A 17,632-nucleotide genomic window follows, 5' to 3' on the forward strand; every position below is an offset into this window, starting at 1 on the left:
GTACACCAGTTACTGGTGGTTTTGGCACTGTTGGCAGGTGCCAGATCATGCTGGAAAATGAATTCCTCATCTCCATAGAGCTTTTCAGCAGACGGAAGCATGTAGTGCTCTAAAATCTCTTGGTACACAGCTGCATTTACTCTGGGCTTGATGAAACACAGTGGACCAACACCAGCAGCTGACATGGCTCCCCAAACCATCGCTGACTGTGGGAACTTCACACTGGATTTCAAGCAACTTGGATTTTGCTCCTCTCCAGCCTTTCTCCAGACTCTGGCGCCTTGACTTCCAAATGAAATACAAAACTTGCTTTCGTCTGAAAAGAGGACTTTGGACCACTCTGCAACTGTCCAGTGCTTCTTTTCCATAGCCCAAGTCAGACGCTTCTTCCGTTGTCTTGAGTTCAGAAGTGGCTTGACCATGGGAATACGGCTATTGTAGCCCATTTCCCGGACACGTCTGTGAACAGTGGCTTTTGATACCTGGACTCCAGCTTCAGTCCACTGTCTTTGAAGCTCCCCCAAATTCTGGAAGCGACTCTTCTTCACAATGCTGTTAAGGCTGCGGTCATCTCTCTTGGTTGTGCAGCGTTTCCTGCCACATTTCCCCCTTCCAACAGACTTTTTGTGGATGTGCTTTGAAACTGCACTCTGTGAACAGCTTGCTCTTTGAGAAATTTCTTTTTGTGTCTTACCCTCCTGATGGAGGGTGTCAATGATGGTCCTCTGGACAGCAGTCAGATCAGTAGTCTTCCCCATACTTGTGATTTAGTTTACTGAACCAAGCTGAGTGTTTTTCAAGGCTCAGGAAACCCTTGCAGGTGTTTCGAGTTAATTAGACGATTCAAGTGATTCGTTGAACACCCTACTAGTATACTTTTTCATGATATTCTAATATTTAGAGATAGGATATTTGAGTTTTCTTAAGCTGTATGCCATAATCAGCAATATTAAAATAATAAAAGGCTTGCAATATTTCAGTTGATTTGTAATGAATCCAGAATGCATGACATTTTTGTTTTTTTAATTGCATTACAGAAAATAAAGAACTTTATCACAATATTCTAATTTTCTGAGACAGTCCTGTATACGTCACCAAAGTAATGAAAGCTGCTGCAGCAACCATTCATACTTGTGATTATGTGTACTGTATATTCACTCCCATTTTACATTCTCTTTTTTTCCCCCTCTTCCTCCCTCCGTTAGTGCCCGCCATGCCGCAGTTTGACCCGGGTCTTGGTGGAATCATATCGAACTGTAAAAGAGTCGGGTCAGAAGTTTGAGATTGTGTTTGTCAGCGCTGACAGGTATGATTCACCAAGCCCGACGAGATCTTATTCTTTGACACGCACACATCTGTCTCTGTCTATCAAGGCCACAAATAATCAGTCTTCTCTATTCAGCTGTTGATTGAAACCTCCAAATCACCATCTGTTTGGTGCTTTCCCCTCCAGGTCAGAGGAGTCCTTCAAGCAGTACTTCAGCGAGATGCCGTGGTTGGCGGTGCCATATTCGGACGAGGCTCGGCGGTCACGTCTCAATAGACTATATGGAATACAAGGTATTGTACAGCCACCTAATTAATGTTGCTTCAGATCTACAAGCTGACGTCACACACTGAAACACTGGCACAATGGCTGACAGCTCTCTGTGCTGGGCAGGCAAACAGATTGCCTCGCAGCCGGAGGAATGTGGTCTGGTTATCAAGTTTACGGTCTTGTTCGCTACGGAAGTGCTGCGCCTCTCCCTCTGTGCCTCGCTCTATTTCTCCTGATTCCCTCCTCTGTGTGTGTGCACAGGGCTGTGGATGAAGTTAGCAAGAGCTGGCTCTCGGCCTCTCCTGCAAAGTATGTGAGGAATGCGTGGAAGACTAGTCAATACTGCCCCCCTCCCTCATTTCAAATCCCATGTAGTTCATGATGGCCCCCACCTCAGTTCAGTTCACATGCGCAGACAGGACCACACTCTCTCACGTACACATTTTGCTGCCGGATAGTGTCTGTTTCTGATAAGGCAAGGAGATTGTTATAAGAAGGATGGTGGGAGCCAATGACATGTGAACACAAAGGTGGGAACATCACGAGTGAAAGCAGACAGAGAGCGGCAACAACTGGTCAAAGAAATGGTGTAAAACCTCCACACCAACAAAGAAAATCTCAGTGGGAGAGGGAGCAGTCTGCGGCATGAAGCGATAATTAACGGAAATTACCCTAACCACCTCCCGCGCTCTTGCCCATTTCCTGCCTTCCTCTCCAACCACCTTCTCTTCCTCTCTCTTCCTCACCAGGTATTCCCACGCTGATTCTGCTGGACGCAGAGGGTCACATGATCTCGCGACAGGGCCGCGTGGAAGTGCTGAATGACCCGGAGTGCCAGCTCTTTCCCTGGCACCCTCGGCCCGTGCTCGAGCTCAGCGAGTCCAACGCCGTGCAGCTCCACGAGGGGCCCTGCCTCGTCCTGTTTGTGGGTGAGTCGACGGGCATTTATGATGCAGCCTCTGCAGCTCCACATGAGGCTCTGCCTGGAGCTCCTTGTCCTTGAATGGAGTGGCATTTATGTGGAGTATAGTGAATGTCAGACTCTGTGGAAAATGCTTGCAGCATTGAAAGGTCCAAAGGTCTGTGGGAAATGCTTTAGTATTTATCTATCTATTTATATGCTAATTCAGAAGGTGTGAAGAAATGAAAAGCAGGAGGTTTGACAATAGCATAGAAAAATGACTTAGACATGAATGTATGAGAGTTACTTGTTTTGTGAGGACTGAGAAAGACTAAATGCCAAAGTTTGACAGTGGTGACCCTCAAAATGTGAGACCACCCTGGTGTCTCTTGCGGTCAAACTGGATTACAAAACAAGACTTTCTTTCACGTCCTCACTCATCTGTCCACCAGTCATCTCTCCTTCCTTGCTTCCTATGCATTTTTATCTCCCATGTGGCTTTTTTTCATACTTTTAACTTCTTTCTGTGTCTCTCTTGTGGTTCGTTCAGACGCGGAGGAGGAAGGTGAATTGGAGCCAGCCAAGGAGCTGATTCAGCCAATAGCGGAGAAGATTATGGCCAAGTACAAAGCCAAGGAGGAGGAGATGCCGCTGTTGTTCTTTGTGGCTGGAGAGGTGAGATAAACCACTTGAGGCACAGTGAAATGCCATTTCACACAAACTTGCATAGCTGAAGTTGGGTCAATTCTTGGATAACATACAGTCATACATTTCAGTAATCTGTGCACTTGGCAAATTCTGATATAGTATACAGCCTGACTCAGACTGGAGTTGTGTGGCCGAGTTTTGAAAAATCTGATAAAGATTTATTGTTGCCAATATTCCGTTCTTTTACATCAGTGGTTCTCAACCTTTTGTGGGCCAGCCATCATTATTATTATCCATTATTAGCCATCCATTATCCAAGTCCCTTACCCCCCCCCCCCCCCCCCCCCCCCCCCCCATCAAATAAAATGTACGCTTCCTTTTTGTTTCCCCTGAATTCTAATGTTGATTATTATGCTGTTTGTATTATTCTAATTATTCTTCTTAGTATATAATTTATATTACATATTGATTATATTAATTTAATATTTAAATTCTTATAATATTTTTCTTATTATTAGGCTGCTATATTATGTTATTATAAAAACTCAAATTCTCTGAGATTGAAGTTACATAATAAAATTTCAAAATAATAATAAATATTATATTATTAAACAAATGTTTTGTTGTTTTTACCTTCAATTGCCCTGATACATATAGGGAGCAAACAAAGACATTTTATTCAGTAGTACCACTTATGTTATTTATCTAATTTATGTGCACGTTTCCGTGTTTACGCCGTTGCTTTGCGCATTCACATTCTCTCTGTTTCGCGAACAAAGGAGAGGAGAAACTACAAAGTGCAAAAAAGTCAAAAATCCAACACATTAATTATAAATGGAGCGACGTCGACCCCAACGTTCAGAAACTCAGGCGAAAATATCCGCGTTTTTTAAACGCACAGCCTGTGCGGCAGCAGCAGTGATGCTAGTGTTAGCTCTGCTATAACGTTAGCTCTGCTGGTGTTGGCTCTGCTGTTTGCTCTGCTGGTGTTAGCTCTGTAGGTGTTAGCTCTGCTGGTGTTAGCTCTGCTGTTTGCTCCGCTGGTGTTATCTCTGCAGGTGTTAGCTCTGCTGGTATTAGCTCTGCTGGTGTTAGCTCTGCTGGTGTTAGCTCTGCTGGTGTTAGCTCTGCTGGTGTTAGCTCTGCAGGTGTTAGCTCTGCTGGTGTTAGCTCTGCTACTACGAGCAGCCAGAGTGCAGCTCGTCTGCTGCTGGTCCAAGTCCCGACCATAGTGTTAGTGTTTTAACATTAATTCAGATTAGTTTTATTCATACGGTATCTTTGGAATAACATTAATGCTTTCGAACAGTGGCGGCTGAGGAGGACGGCGCTTGTTTTTGTTTTTCAAGCAGCACTTTATCGCTCAGCAAAATAAAAATAAAAGTCTAAAAACACTCTCGTGTTGTATTCAAGGACCCTGACCTTGGCCAGGAAAAACAGTCAGTCGGCGGTTATATTCTATATCTGACTAGATTTTTTGGGCCTCGCAGGCCTTACACACAAACGCCCCCCAAAGACATGTGAACGCCCCGCCTTTCTAAAATATTGCTTCCAGTGCCCCCCAGGACGTCCTCTGAACACCCCCTGGGGGGCGCTGCCGCCCCCGTTGAGAACCCCTGTTTTACATAAACATAAACAATAATTTCTGATTAGGATACCATCATTTTATTTTATAATTGGAACCAGGGAATCCCGGTAGATCACCCGGTAGCACAGGCGACCCATATATAAAGGCTGAGTCCTTGACACAGCGGCCACTGGTTCGAGTCCGACCTGCCGCCATTTGCTATATGTCGTTCCCCTTCTCTCTCTCCCCCTTTCGCAATCTGCACTACCCACTATCATAAAGGCATGAAAAGCCCAAAAATATAACTTTAAAAATAATAATAATTGGAACCAAAGAAATGTAGGTGCTTAACAATTTAAAAATACTTTTAATGTAGTAAATACTTGTGAGAGCTTTCCAAGTCCAGTCAGTTCATCAGTCAGGCTCTAATCACATATTGTAAGTCCCTTGTTAGCATCCGTACCCAACACCTTGTTGTTGTTGAAATGACAGCATCAGAGGCTCCTCTCTGAGCCTCTTGAACCTGCAAGAGTGACACTCCTATCTATGACCCAGAATTCAACTTGGTGCCTTTATCATGATGGGTAGCCCCAGAGCGTGCCAGCAGACTTTCTCCACTCCCGTGTAAATAATCCTTCCATCTCCTACTTTATCTCCTCCCACGTCTTGCCAGTGTGGGATGGACCCTGAAGTTTTCATAACTCCTGTTATGTCGTGTTGTTCTGTCTCGACCTTGCCAGAGCTGGTGGAGTTAGCCGCAGCGGCAGACATAATTACCAGATTAACTACCTCTGCCCAGTTCCCCTACTCCCTGCGCTCTGCCCTCCAGTTCCTCCCAGTTCTCTCTGCCCAGCAGTCTGGGAGGACGATGCTGGTTTCTCGTGTCAAACACTGAGAGCAGGCTCAGGTTTCGTGGCCGTGGGGCTTGCACATGTGCTAACTATCTGACCCTATGTGTGTCTGTCCAAGGCCACTCGTCAGCATTGAAATGTCACCGACATACGTACACAGAACAAAAAAAGCTCACAGAAAGACGAGAGATGATATTATAGTTTTTTGTCTTCATAGTCTGTATGCCAATAGTTATTTAACCTAACACAAAGACGCATTGTTGCACTGGAGCTTGAAGTGATTCAGAAGTCTTAAGTTTGCTTTGTTTTCCTTGTGGCAGATATTTTTACATCCACGAAGTGCAGATATAATTTCCTGGCTCTTTCTCAACCGGCTAATAAATCACCAGGTTTCACTTCCAGATTGGGTTCACGGTCAGTTATCACTTCCTGTTTCAGGCGTTCAGAGAGGGAAGCTTCCAGGCTCTGGGCTCAGACTCCTGCACCTTGGCCCTGGTTAGCCCTGGTAGTCGCACGCTCCTTGCCAGGCCAGCTGCTGGGTTTTCTGTGTCCATGAGACAGCAGTATGTTGGTAGTCTCTCAGGGGGAGGCTGGGCTGAGCAGAATGACACAGGATCTTCTTACCCTACTGAAAAAACCATACACCACAGAGTAGTACGCGTATTTTATATACACAGAATAATAGATATTTTGTTCTTTCATTTCTGCAGTGTACTGCCTGTCTCATAATAAAATTTACTTAATAAGTATTATCCAATTCAACTGATTTTCTTTTTTCTTTTTTTTGTGGCAAGCAGCAGTGAGTCAACTTCCCCATGCTTTATTTTGTGTGTAAAGCTCAAGAAATATTATATTTTAGGCAGCGACGTGGCTTTAGGATAACAATGTCGGTCGGCCCACCACTTTAGTCCAAACTGAAAATGTCTCAACAACTACACACATTCATGGTGCCCAGTGGATGAATCCTAATGGCTTTGGGGAGCCCATAAGTTACTCAGCACCACCATGAGGTTCTATTTCTTGGCTTCATTACTGTAATTTTAGGTAATTTAGTAATTTGGGGGACAAAACATTATGTTATTATTATAATACATTATTACCATTTATGATTTCACCTTGGGCTTTAGGATCTTGTGTTCGGCAATTTTTTTTTTTTCGGATGTTTTATAGACCAATCAATTAATCGAGGAAATAATCGGTGGATTCAGTTGCAGCTCTATTCACATTTGTGAGTGTGAGTAAAATGTCTCAACCACAAATTCAAATTAAATGAATTTGAATGAAATGTGTTACAGCCATTCATGCCCCTCTACAGGATGAGTTGTAATAACTTGGTGATCCAGTAACATGTTATCTAGCGCCATCATCAGGCCAAATTTGTAGTTTGTTCAATAATGACCAAATACCTGCAGATCTAATGATGTGTTGAAGGATAATTAGCTAATGTTAGCATGCTAACAGGTTAAACTAAGGTGGTGAACAAGCTAAACATTATACCTGCTAAACATCAGCAGGTTAGCATTGTCACTGTGAGTATGACATTAGCTTTTAGCTCAACTACAGCCCCACAGAGCCGCTAGCGTAGCTTGTAGACTTCCTGTATTGTTTAGTTATAAACTAAAGGAAAAAAATAAATAAAAGTTGCATTGACTGTAAGATGGCCTTATTATTAAAGCTCAATAAATCAAATGTTTTTTATTCCATTTTCACATAGTGTAACTATTTAAAAATGAATTCCGGTATTTAGATAAAAAGGACAGCAGCTATTCTTTTAAGTAGGGTCACATAAATAATTTGTAATTACATTTTTGTCTTTGGCTGAAAATGTTGTACCTCATGTAACTCAAGAGTTTATTTGACATTTGCACACACCAGACGAAGATGTTTTCACTTTGAGTAATAATATCTGCTGAGCAATTGACTTTTCCACAAGATATCAAAGCTGGCCAGGGAGATGGCCGCAGCCAGTGAGGCCAGTGGGGAGGTTTGTTCATCATTATCAGCTCAGGCCTTATCAGCTGGTCATCATCTGTGAAATGCCACAGTGCATCAATAATCGGAATAAGCCTTTCACGACCCAGCAGGTTCCACACGGTAAACACACGCCATGCTTTATCACAGCTGTGAGTGCGAGCTGTAGCAGAGAGGCCCTTTGTCTTTTGTGTTCTGAGCTGAGCTGCAGAGGGCGGGGGGCGGGGGGGGGGGGTGGGGGGCTCTGGAATGGCTGCACCTCTCGAGAATCAGTTTACACGAGCGGAGGAGCCACACAAAAGAAGATGCATGACTTCCTATGAAGGCGAAGACTGATGTCGAGATTACATCTTCTCATATCGGCGTATCGCCTGGAAAGGCCACAGTGACAGATTGTGGAATTTCTCTCTTTGTGGTTTCTTTACACTGTGTGCCCAGATGATCTATAATCTACACCGAGTATGGCTGCAAGAGAGCATGCAAGGAAATTATTTTATTTGTAGTAGGAGAATAAAGCAGTATTTCACTCGTAACAACATTGTCCTTAGTGACAGTTTACATCTGTGAGTATTAAGTGGTAAATGTAAGGTGATTTGCAGCACAATAAAACGGGCTCCATTCAGAGGAAGTTGGCTGCCTTTGACAAAATACCACACTGCAACTCATCTGTTCCATCTGTTAGCAGTTTTGCATAGAAGAGGTCACAGACTTCATCTTGCCATACTTATCCTTTTTAGGTAGCAGCACAGCCAAGCTTTTCAATGAGAAGTCTGAGGACTGATTGTGTGGTTTGATTCATTTAGCAAGAATAGCTGCAGATTTTCTGATAGCAGGGAAGACACAACAAAGAGGTCTGAAAGGAGGGAACGCTTGAGCTTTATATGTAGCAGGAAATCCATCCAAAGTCGCTTTATCTTTTGACTTTGTTTTGACAAAACTCACATTGGCACATAAATCAGTAACAGCATTAACATCAGAGGGCGCTGCCTCTATGAGAAGTCCAACTCTTTGTTGCAGTGCCACCCTCTGGTCCTTTCTTGTTAGTTCTGAATTTTCAACATAATCTTTTCCATATGAAACTGATCTTTAATCTTTTGTGAGTCTCCCTCTGAGCCAGCGAACTAAGCTAAGGGGAAATCAGGTCATGCTGTCATGAGGAAAGGAGAACGTCTCGAATGATAGTAGCTGTGCACATCTAACAAGTGAACTGTGTGACCTTACAAAACTTAACACACCCAAATCCGTTTGATTTAGAGAAGATATGACTGGAATAATGGATCTCTGTCAAGGTAGGAATGCCAATTTCAGAAGCACACCCGTCTGGAAATGAAGCTGAATTACATATGGGTGTGATTTGTTATTCAGTCTCGATAATAAAAGGCTTTTTCAAGCTCGTTTGAAAGTTGCTGCCTGCTAGTGATTTATTATGTTACCTGTGGCTACAGAGGTTGTAATCCTGACTTGTGAAAGTTGATTTCAAGCCTCATGCAGAGAATGAGTAAAGCCCTTTCAAAATATCTGCAAAGAAATAAGTGGAATCCCCTCCAAACCGAACAGCAATCTATTTGTAATGTATGCGATTTATACCTGAAGTGAGTGAGCTTTAAAAAAAAACCGACATTGTTGGACCCCCACCTGGTTCCTTCCTGTCTTTCCACACAGCAGGATGTATGACTAAGCACCAACTCTCTGGTCTCTCTGGGCAGGCTGCCTGCAGGGAGAGTTTCATATTCTCTTTCAAGAAGTGTGCATTAATAAAGATTGTGCCAGGCTCTTTTGAATTTTATGGGGTAATTTTCAGTCTGAACTGATGAGCAGCGGAGAAACGTGTCTTCTCTCCTGGAACGTATCCAGTGTTTGACTTATGTGTTTGTCAAATGCAACCTGAGCATGGAGGAATTATGAGACAAGGGCCAATATAAAAGCCCCCCTCCCCCTCCCCCTTACATAGCAGCAAATCAGATGTGCAAGGAAATTAAATCACAGAAAATAAATGTGTTGAAGTCCTGCACACTGTCAACACTGCAATTGCATTTCCAATAAACTTTCAATGTTTTTTTTAATCAACTTAGAGCTCACACTGTGCTGGAATCTAGCACTTTCTTTAGTGATGAAAAAATGATATCCTCATTTTCTGATCCCTCAGATTAACCCCTTAGTGGGTCTCTATTCATTTTGGGAACAAACTATATGACATTACAAACAGTATTATAGAAAACTGTGTGGAAAGCTATGAAAACGGTTAGATTTTAGCTTTTTTTTTGTAGTCAAACATTGTTGATTCGCTTTACTAATTGTAATGTATGTTTTACTGTAGCCAAGGTACTGGCAGCTAAAAATGTCATGCAAAAAGAAAAACGAAAGACATTCACGCTCTTGACTTTCCAACAAGACATGTAAATAAGTTGCCTCAAATAGAAGCTCTAGTTTGGTCATCAATGCACGTGAGGAATGTACCACTGTAACATCATGTGCTACCACGCATAATTGTTTTCTCTTTCTCACACACAGGATGACATGAGTGACTCCCTGCGGGACTACACTAACCTCCCAGAAGCAGCACCTCTGCTCACCATCCTGGACATGTCGGCCCGTGCGAAGTATGTTCGCGACGTAGAGGAGATCACGCCGGCCGTAGTGGAGCAATTTGTCAACGATTTCCTGGCTGAAAAGCTCAAACCAGAGCCCATCTAAAGAAGAAGTCCACATGTAAATCGGACACACTATATGGGACTCACTCCATCATTGAAGCCTGACTTGTTGCTACGCCCCCTCGCCCGTCCACTATCTCTCCCACCTTCCCCTCTGACTTTGTCAGACTGTTAGAGAGATGTCTCAATTTTTACTGACATTTTAACTTTTTTTTTTTTTTTAGACATGTTCCTCTTTTCATGGAGTCCTCTTTCTCCTGTGGTGCCTTGCATTGATGATAGTCCCTACAGTAATATATATGGAGATTCTGTTGGTTTTTAACTTTTCCTTTTTTTCCTTCACTCACATTCACTAGTATTTCTGAACTCTAGAGAAAACCAGAGAATCACCCAGTGGACCTACTTATTCAGCTGATTCTTTCCTTCTGTTTTGTCTGTGAGATCCTTGTTGCTTTTGCTTTCTGAATGATGTTGAGAAAGAATAAAATGCATTTTTACAGTTGTAATTCACATGTAGTGCAAATGTGCTGAACCTCAGTTGGATGTAGCCGTAAGCCTTTATGGCCCTATTTAAAGAAAAAAAACAGGTGCACATACAGTAAAGATCACATTATAATTGCTTGTAACAGACCAATGACTGATGTTTTAAAACCTGTGTCTTGTGGTGTGTGTGTGCGTGTGTGAGTGTGTTATGTGAGTGAAAGTCATCTCTTGCCAGTTGTTAATGGTGGATCTCATCTCAAAGTCAAAATGAGGATTTTCTGTGAAGGTCCCCTAATGAAAAGGCCAGGTTATTTCTGAAGGCACAGAAATGGCATTTGAAAAGTGCTGAATGTATAATTCCCTGTATTCTTTTACTTCAGTCATGACTTCTCACACCCATTAAAAATTCACTGGCAAGCACAAAGTTTTGCTCCTTAAGTTTTTATCAATAAAGTTAGCTCTTGGATATGTAAAATACACACAATGCAATGACTCAGTTCTTGTTAGAAGTTAGAATATATATAGAGAGATGTATATACATGCATCTACTTAAGGAACTGTATGACATTTATTAGGAGGGAGGGATAAGAAGGAGTCTAATTATACTTTTTCTTAGAGCAGGAGAGGGTCATTTAACTTTCCAGATTTACATTTTATTTCAACCTTCCCTTTATTTTTATTGTATTTATTATATATTGCTGCTTTGCACTATATCTTTTGGTTTTCGGCCGATGATTCGATAAAATAAGGAATTTGAAGAGGCTACCTTTTAGGCTCCAGTTTTTTAATTTTCGGACATTTTACAGACGAAGCAATTAATCCAGAGAATTTACAGATTCATTTTATATTGAAAAAATCATTTCTGGACGCAGCCCTAAACTAAAAAATAAAACGTGAAAATAAAGTTCACTTATGAATTCGGACAATGAAAAACCTGACATTCAGTGTTTTATTATTAGCAGAACAGGATGTAGAATGAAATGTAAATCATCCTGTTCGGGCTGTAGTAACAAAGACACATTTACACCAGAAGTCACCAACATCATGAAAACTTCTGCTCGGCTTTAGATTTCCAATTCCTTCCAGGTGCCTCTGTGAGTTTCAACAGTTGCTTCCTGCCCTCGAACAAAAGGATACTTGTGGCCATGGCTGAATTCAAGCTGTCAACATTCGGAGCGACAGGAATAAAGAGCCTGTGACCGGCTGTTTTCTTAGCCAACTGGACTGCTTCTAAACTCAGACCATGTGTTTCTCCACCGATCACAAGAGCGGTGGGACTCTGAGCCCAGCTCTCATAGTACAGCTTTGAGTCCACTTGGGGAAGTAAATGTCCCCCATCTTCACAATCTGAATCAGAGTCAGAGTCAGAGTCAGAATTGTATTCCTCGTAGCGCACGTTTTTCTGATTCGGCCTTGTGCTGACCCAGCCATAGTCTCCTGCTTTAGACGGCTTGTTGGACACGTTACCTTGTAAATCCTCTGTTTCTCTACTTCTGTCGGCGCCACTGCTGCTGTCAGCCACATGGACAGTCACAGGTTTAGGGAGATGTTTTTCCACATCATCCCAGCTCAAGCTTGAGTAGATGGGAAAGTGGAAATGGGCGCCCATTGCTGCACGCAGAACTTTAGGCTCCCAAGCATCAACACAACCTGTCGGTGGAAAAAAATGAACAGATTTGAAAAACCACAAGCAATAAAGCAAAGCCATTTTCAAATGGTGGAGTTCACTTGGTTGCATCTTTAATTAATAATCATACCCTTGGTGAGCAGGACATCATGGCAGCCTGCAGCTGCAGCACATCGCAAAATAGTCCCAAGGTTGCCAGGGTCTCGGATGTTGTCGCATATCAGGGACAACGGCACTGAATGACCTTTATTAGCGAAGTTCAAGCGTGACGGGTCCGGACGGGCAAATATGGCTGCAGAAGAAGAAATCAAAGTCAACAACAAGTCCGTGCAGCTGTGCTTCATAATGAACCAAAACTAAATATGTGACCCTCACCGATCACCCCTTGTGGGGCCACAACGTCAGACCAGAGCTTGATGTCCTCAAATTTGACCTTGACTAGCGTGGCCCTTTTTAGCTTGTCTAAGGGCAGCTCTCGGAGACGATCCACGGTACTGAAGAACACAATCTGTGGGTTGGCTCCAGCATCCAGGGCGTCACAGATCAAACGCCTGCCCTCCAGGAGGATTTTACCCTGTTGCTCCCGAAACGTCCTGGAACGAGCAACACTCACTAACTTCCTGAAGGACAGACGAGGGGAAATGGAGAGGCAGAGACGGATTACAGGCAGTGTGAATATGAATAATGATCAAAATTACGATGGGATTGTAAATAACAGAAGGCTATTATTCAACTCCTCCTGCATTAAAAACGTTGCTTAAGTAAAGTATGGAAGTAGTAGCAGTACAATGCACATAAAGTTACAATCAGTAAAAGTACTGATTAGGTTCGTATACATTTTTATAATACATTTTTTACTACATCACATTTATTTTATATCTTTAGTTACTTTGCAGATTTAGATTAATACAAAATATAAATCAACAAATGCATTCAAATATAGTATTATAGGTTAGCTACCCAGTAATATATAAACTAATTAAATTTAGATCCCCTTTACCAGTTGCAACATTAAAGCGATGTACACATTGATGCATCAATAATTATAGTTCAGTAACATAATATGTATAATTCTGAAATTGATCATCCTTCAAAAATGTGTACTTTTACTTCTTTTGTATTTTAAGTATATTTTGATCATTAATAACTTTGCACTTTTACTTGAGTACGATTTTAAACGCAGGACTTTTACACTGAAGTATTGCTACTTCTAAAGTAAAAGATCTGAATAATTCTTCCAACACTGGTTATCTGTGAAAATCATGGCAATAATTCACTGCTGCCTTCATTAAAGTGACACTTACCCCAGTCTTTTATCTCCAGCGAAAGCCCTCTCAAAGCGCACTCCATCAACTTGATCCTTTGAATAACTAACATTAGCATGTTGAATAGTTGATTGCACATTACTCGTCGCTTTAACAATGTCTCTTTCTTCACGATTCTTTATTGTAGCTGTGACTTTTGCCTCCTTCTCCCTCTTAGCGTCTGGCCCCGCTGGCTGATGCGTCGGCTTGATGACTTTACCAGTCTCGTTTTCGGGCCACAACACTCGGACAGGGTTCCTCTTCAGTCCGCGTAAATACCGCTTTGATTCTACAATAACAGCGCTTCCCTTTGTGTGTAGAAAAGCATTTCGCTCAACAGAAAAAAGGCATATCACGCTTCTCATGTACGCTGCCATGTTTGCCCTGTTTCTTCTTCTCGTTTCAAAGAACGTGGTACTAACACAAGCTAACCTGTCTAGCGCCACCTGCTGTAGTGAAGGCAATACTACATTTCAGCGTCTACAATTAAACTAGTTCACTAGGGAAAGTTGATAATTCACTGCGTAACTACCAAACTAATTACATACTATTTTCAATGTTTTGTCTTCTCTTTTTATTTTCTATATTTAGTTAACGGCCAGAGTTGCTACTCAACTGTCATAGTCTTATGCATGTGTTTGGGTTATACCATTAACCTGAAAGGATAGGGGTGACCAACGTAGTTTTATTACTTTTTTATTTTGCGTAAAGTTGTTGCACTTGTCCATAATGATTTAATATTGGTAATTAATTAACAATAACAGACATATTAACAAGGAATCGTTTTTGCAATTTTAAATGCCTGCTGTTTTCTCACTTGTATTTACTTTCCGACAATCGATGCCAGAAAAGTCAATCATTAAGGATACTTAATCGTTCCCTGCACACCGATCTGTTATTATTCTGTCAAGAAATATGGCTTTGAGACGAGCGCTGCATTTTGTTTTCAAAGTTGGTGACAGGGCCAAAACTGCCACGTTTTACCGAGATGTTCTGGGCATGAAGGTACTTTTTCTGGGGTTTATTGTAGTGCCAAAAGCATTTAGTTAACCTTTGTGTTGAACAACGTAACGTAGGCTAGCTAATTCCTCTTCTGTAACATGAGTGACACCAAATAGAAACCAGTATGTGTGTGTGTGTGTATATATATATATATATATATATATATATATATATATATATATATATATATATATATATGAAACTCGTTATAGAGCGTATTAGATGAAACTGTTTTTAATAAATGTGTTCTCATTCACAATAATCCATTTTAGATTTTACGTCATGAAGAGTTTGAGGAAGGCTGCAAAGCAACGTGTAATGGGTAGATATGAGACACCCAAACTATCTGAACTTTGTACTCTGCTGTATAAGTTATACAGAGCTGATAATGTCCCTATACTGACGCTGCCCTCACCCTGTGTCCATACAGCCCTTACGATGGAAAATGGAGCAAGACAATGGTTGGCTTTGGACCAGAAGATGACCATTTTGTTGCTGAACTGACATACAATTATGGGGTGGGAGAGTATCAACTTGGCAATGACTTCTTGGTGGGTGATAGTTAATTTTAAGACTTAACTGAGGACAGCACCATGTTGTGTTTTACATGGTACGGCTGCCTTGTCAAGGGATATTGTCATATACTGTATGTTTTCACTTTAGGGGCTCACTCTGCAGTCTAGCCAGGCTGTAAGCAATGCTAAACGTCTGGGATGGCCTCTTACTGAGGTAGGAGAGGCTCTGTATCTGACCCAGGCTCCAGGAGGGTATCCTTTCTACCTTGTGGACAAAGAGCAGCCTCCCAGTGGTAAGTGTTACAGGTCTAATGTTTTTTATCTGCATGAGAAGGAGTTATCCTTATAGTTTATCCAGTGCTCAAAAGAGTCCAATTTTGAAAATTAATGAATAATATTTCTATCACATTTATCAAACAAAAATACTTAATACCAGTTAGTTACAGCTGATTAAATGCAAAAGTTGCTTGGTTTCATAGCATTATACATATATTTGGAAATACTAATTTCACTTTAATTATATTGGTCAAACTAAGCGTATGTTATTGAGTAAATTATTAATTGATTAATCCATAAATGATAATATTGAATGAAAAACAATTAGGATTTGTAGCTATAAAGACTTTTTAAACAAAATAAATATTGTAATATAACCATGTCATGACTTTGTCTTAGAGCCTCCACAGTATGTTCTCATTTATTGAAGTAAAGTTCATTGGCATTATTTTCTGAATGGGAATTTCATGACAACAACCCGCATGAAGAATTGCATACGACTATGTCCTTCATGCAGTACTGAGCAGCAGGCACAGGAATAAGTGCAGTATGATAATAAGCAAAGTATTCAGCAGAAACTCTCTGATTGGGCATTGAAGGTGTTACTGTTTTTACCTCTGTTATTTATCACCTTTTAACCTTTTGATCATTTGTTCCCAGACCCTGTGCAGAAGGTTTGTCTCGGAGTATCAGACCTCCAGAGATCCACCCACTACTGGACTTCACTTTTGGGAATGAAGGTGATGGAAAAGAATGAGGAAAAGAAAACAGTGCTGATGGGATTTTCAGACACTCAAGTGAGTCAAGTATCAAATAAATAATTGTGTTTTTTTGTTTATAAATCAGGAGAGTCTTTTAGTCTGACTGTTTTTTTTAAATCTTCATGCAGTGTAAACTGGAGCTTCATGATAACAGTGGGGCAGTAGATCATGGAACAGCGTCTGGGAGAATAGCATTTTCATGCCCGCGGGAGCAAGTAATATATTCTTTCATGGAAACATTCTTGTGTTTGTTAATAATGGAGATGCATAATCATCATTTTAATCGTATATATTTTTATAACATTCCACAGCTGCCTGGCCTTGAAGCCTTGATGAAAAAGGAAAATCAGAAGATTCTCACTCCACTGGTCAGCCTGGACACTCCTGGAAAGGCCACAGTAGAAGTAGTTATTTTGGCTGACCCAGTAAGTGCACTAACAATCTAATGTTGTGATTTAAATTAAATAAGTCTCTGTTTAAAAATTAAAAAATGAACCTGGACAATGTTTTATTTAGGATGGTCATGAGATTTGCTTTGTGGGAGATGAGGCTTTCGGGCAACTGTCCATGGTGGACCCCAAAGGAAATGAACTGCTTGATAGGGTTGGTGTGCCTCCAGTATTTCCCTCTCTAGATTAAACATGCAACATGTGTTTGATATTCACTGTCTCTGTGCTCTTTCTGCTTTTTAAACTTCTTTTTGTTTTTTTAGGCCATGGTCGAAGATAAAAGTGACGAGTGGTTTGCCAAACACAACAGACAGAAAGCTGCGGCATGAGGTGAAAGGGCTCGCCTGGAAAATTGTGCACCATCAATTTGTCACCAGTTCGTAAGATGATGAAATGCTGTACAAGGCACCTGTGGTGTAAATCTTCTTGTATTGACAACTCGATTATCCTTAGGCTGGCCCTGGAAGCATGCCATGAGTCACAGTTGTATTGTCAGCACTTTGTGAAAGGACCACTTGTTCAATTTGATGGACATTTTTCCAAACATTGATCCTATCAATAAGGTAGAGAGATGGGCAAAAAAATCAATGTGATGCAATTTATTCTTAAAAAGTTATGAAAGATGTTTTGCTGTTTGGCCCCTATTGACCCTCCAATGTCTGTGCATTGTATATGTAATTGTATTGTAATGCACATAATCACTGGAGTAATACTACCTGGCCACAAGATTCCTGCACATCAGTTAGTTTAATTAAAAACTTTTTTTTGTTGAAAAATGTACCATACAAGTACAACATAAGTTAGAATAATAAAGGTAGACATGACATAATAAAGAATCAACTATTAAAGTATGCTCTGAAACGCAGCATCATGTTGTAAGAGCCCGCTGTTTACCGATAAATGCACTCAGTATCATGTAGTAATATTGAAGGTTAAGTTACACTGAATCTCATTTGTAAAGATGTCATCATGTTGAAATAAATTGTCTCTTTAACTTTTCATCTTTTGTAAAATAGTTTGATTCGACTGTGAAGTGGTTGAATAAGCATTCAGATATGTTACTTGAGTTAGAGTAGCATTACTACAGTT

The 17,632-nt window shown here is 41.1% G+C and overlaps 3 protein-coding genes across 3 annotated transcripts in view; 2 read left to right on the plus strand and 1 right to left on the minus strand.

The window, feature by feature from the left end:
* The window catches only part of nxn (nucleoredoxin), a 56,853-nt gene extending 45,767 nt beyond the window's left edge, over positions 1–11,086 (plus strand). The window contains exons 4-8 of the mRNA XM_029446608.1: positions 1,206–1,306; positions 1,454–1,560; positions 2,287–2,466; positions 2,989–3,113; positions 9,987–11,086. Of these exons, the coding sequence (XP_029302468.1) occupies positions 1,206–1,306; positions 1,454–1,560; positions 2,287–2,466; positions 2,989–3,113; positions 9,987–10,169 (696 nt within the window). The 3' untranslated portion in view covers positions 10,170–11,086. The remainder of the gene's footprint in view (positions 1–1,205; positions 1,307–1,453; positions 1,561–2,286; positions 2,467–2,988; positions 3,114–9,986) is intronic.
* A 290-nt stretch (positions 11,087–11,376) lies between these two features.
* On the minus strand, positions 11,377–14,148 carry mrm3a (mitochondrial rRNA methyltransferase 3a). The gene is made up of 4 exons (XM_029446607.1): positions 13,541–14,148; positions 12,612–12,856; positions 12,367–12,528; positions 11,377–12,259 (listed from the first exon to the last, which is right to left on the minus strand). Exons 1-4 carry the CDS (start codon positions 13,915–13,917, stop codon positions 11,652–11,654), a joined length of 1,392 nt encoding a protein of 463 aa, XP_029302467.1. The 5' UTR covers positions 13,918–14,148; the 3' UTR covers positions 11,377–11,651.
* A 253-nt stretch (positions 14,149–14,401) lies between these two features.
* On the plus strand, positions 14,402–17,542 carry glod4 (glyoxalase domain containing 4). Its single transcript, XM_029446514.1, has 9 exons — positions 14,402–14,545; positions 14,815–14,864; positions 14,973–15,093; positions 15,206–15,350; positions 15,994–16,130; positions 16,223–16,309; positions 16,406–16,519; positions 16,611–16,697; positions 16,807–17,542. Exons 1-9 carry the CDS (start codon positions 14,456–14,458, stop codon positions 16,870–16,872), a joined length of 897 nt encoding a protein of 298 aa, XP_029302374.1. The 5' UTR covers positions 14,402–14,455; the 3' UTR covers positions 16,873–17,542.
* The last annotated feature ends 90 nt before the right edge of the window (positions 17,543–17,632 follow it).

The sequence above is a fragment of the Cottoperca gobio genome, chromosome 13 (assembly GCF_900634415.1).
Source record: "Cottoperca gobio chromosome 13, fCotGob3.1, whole genome shotgun sequence".
NCBI classification, from domain to species: Eukaryota; Metazoa; Chordata; class Actinopteri; order Perciformes; family Bovichtidae; genus Cottoperca; species Cottoperca gobio.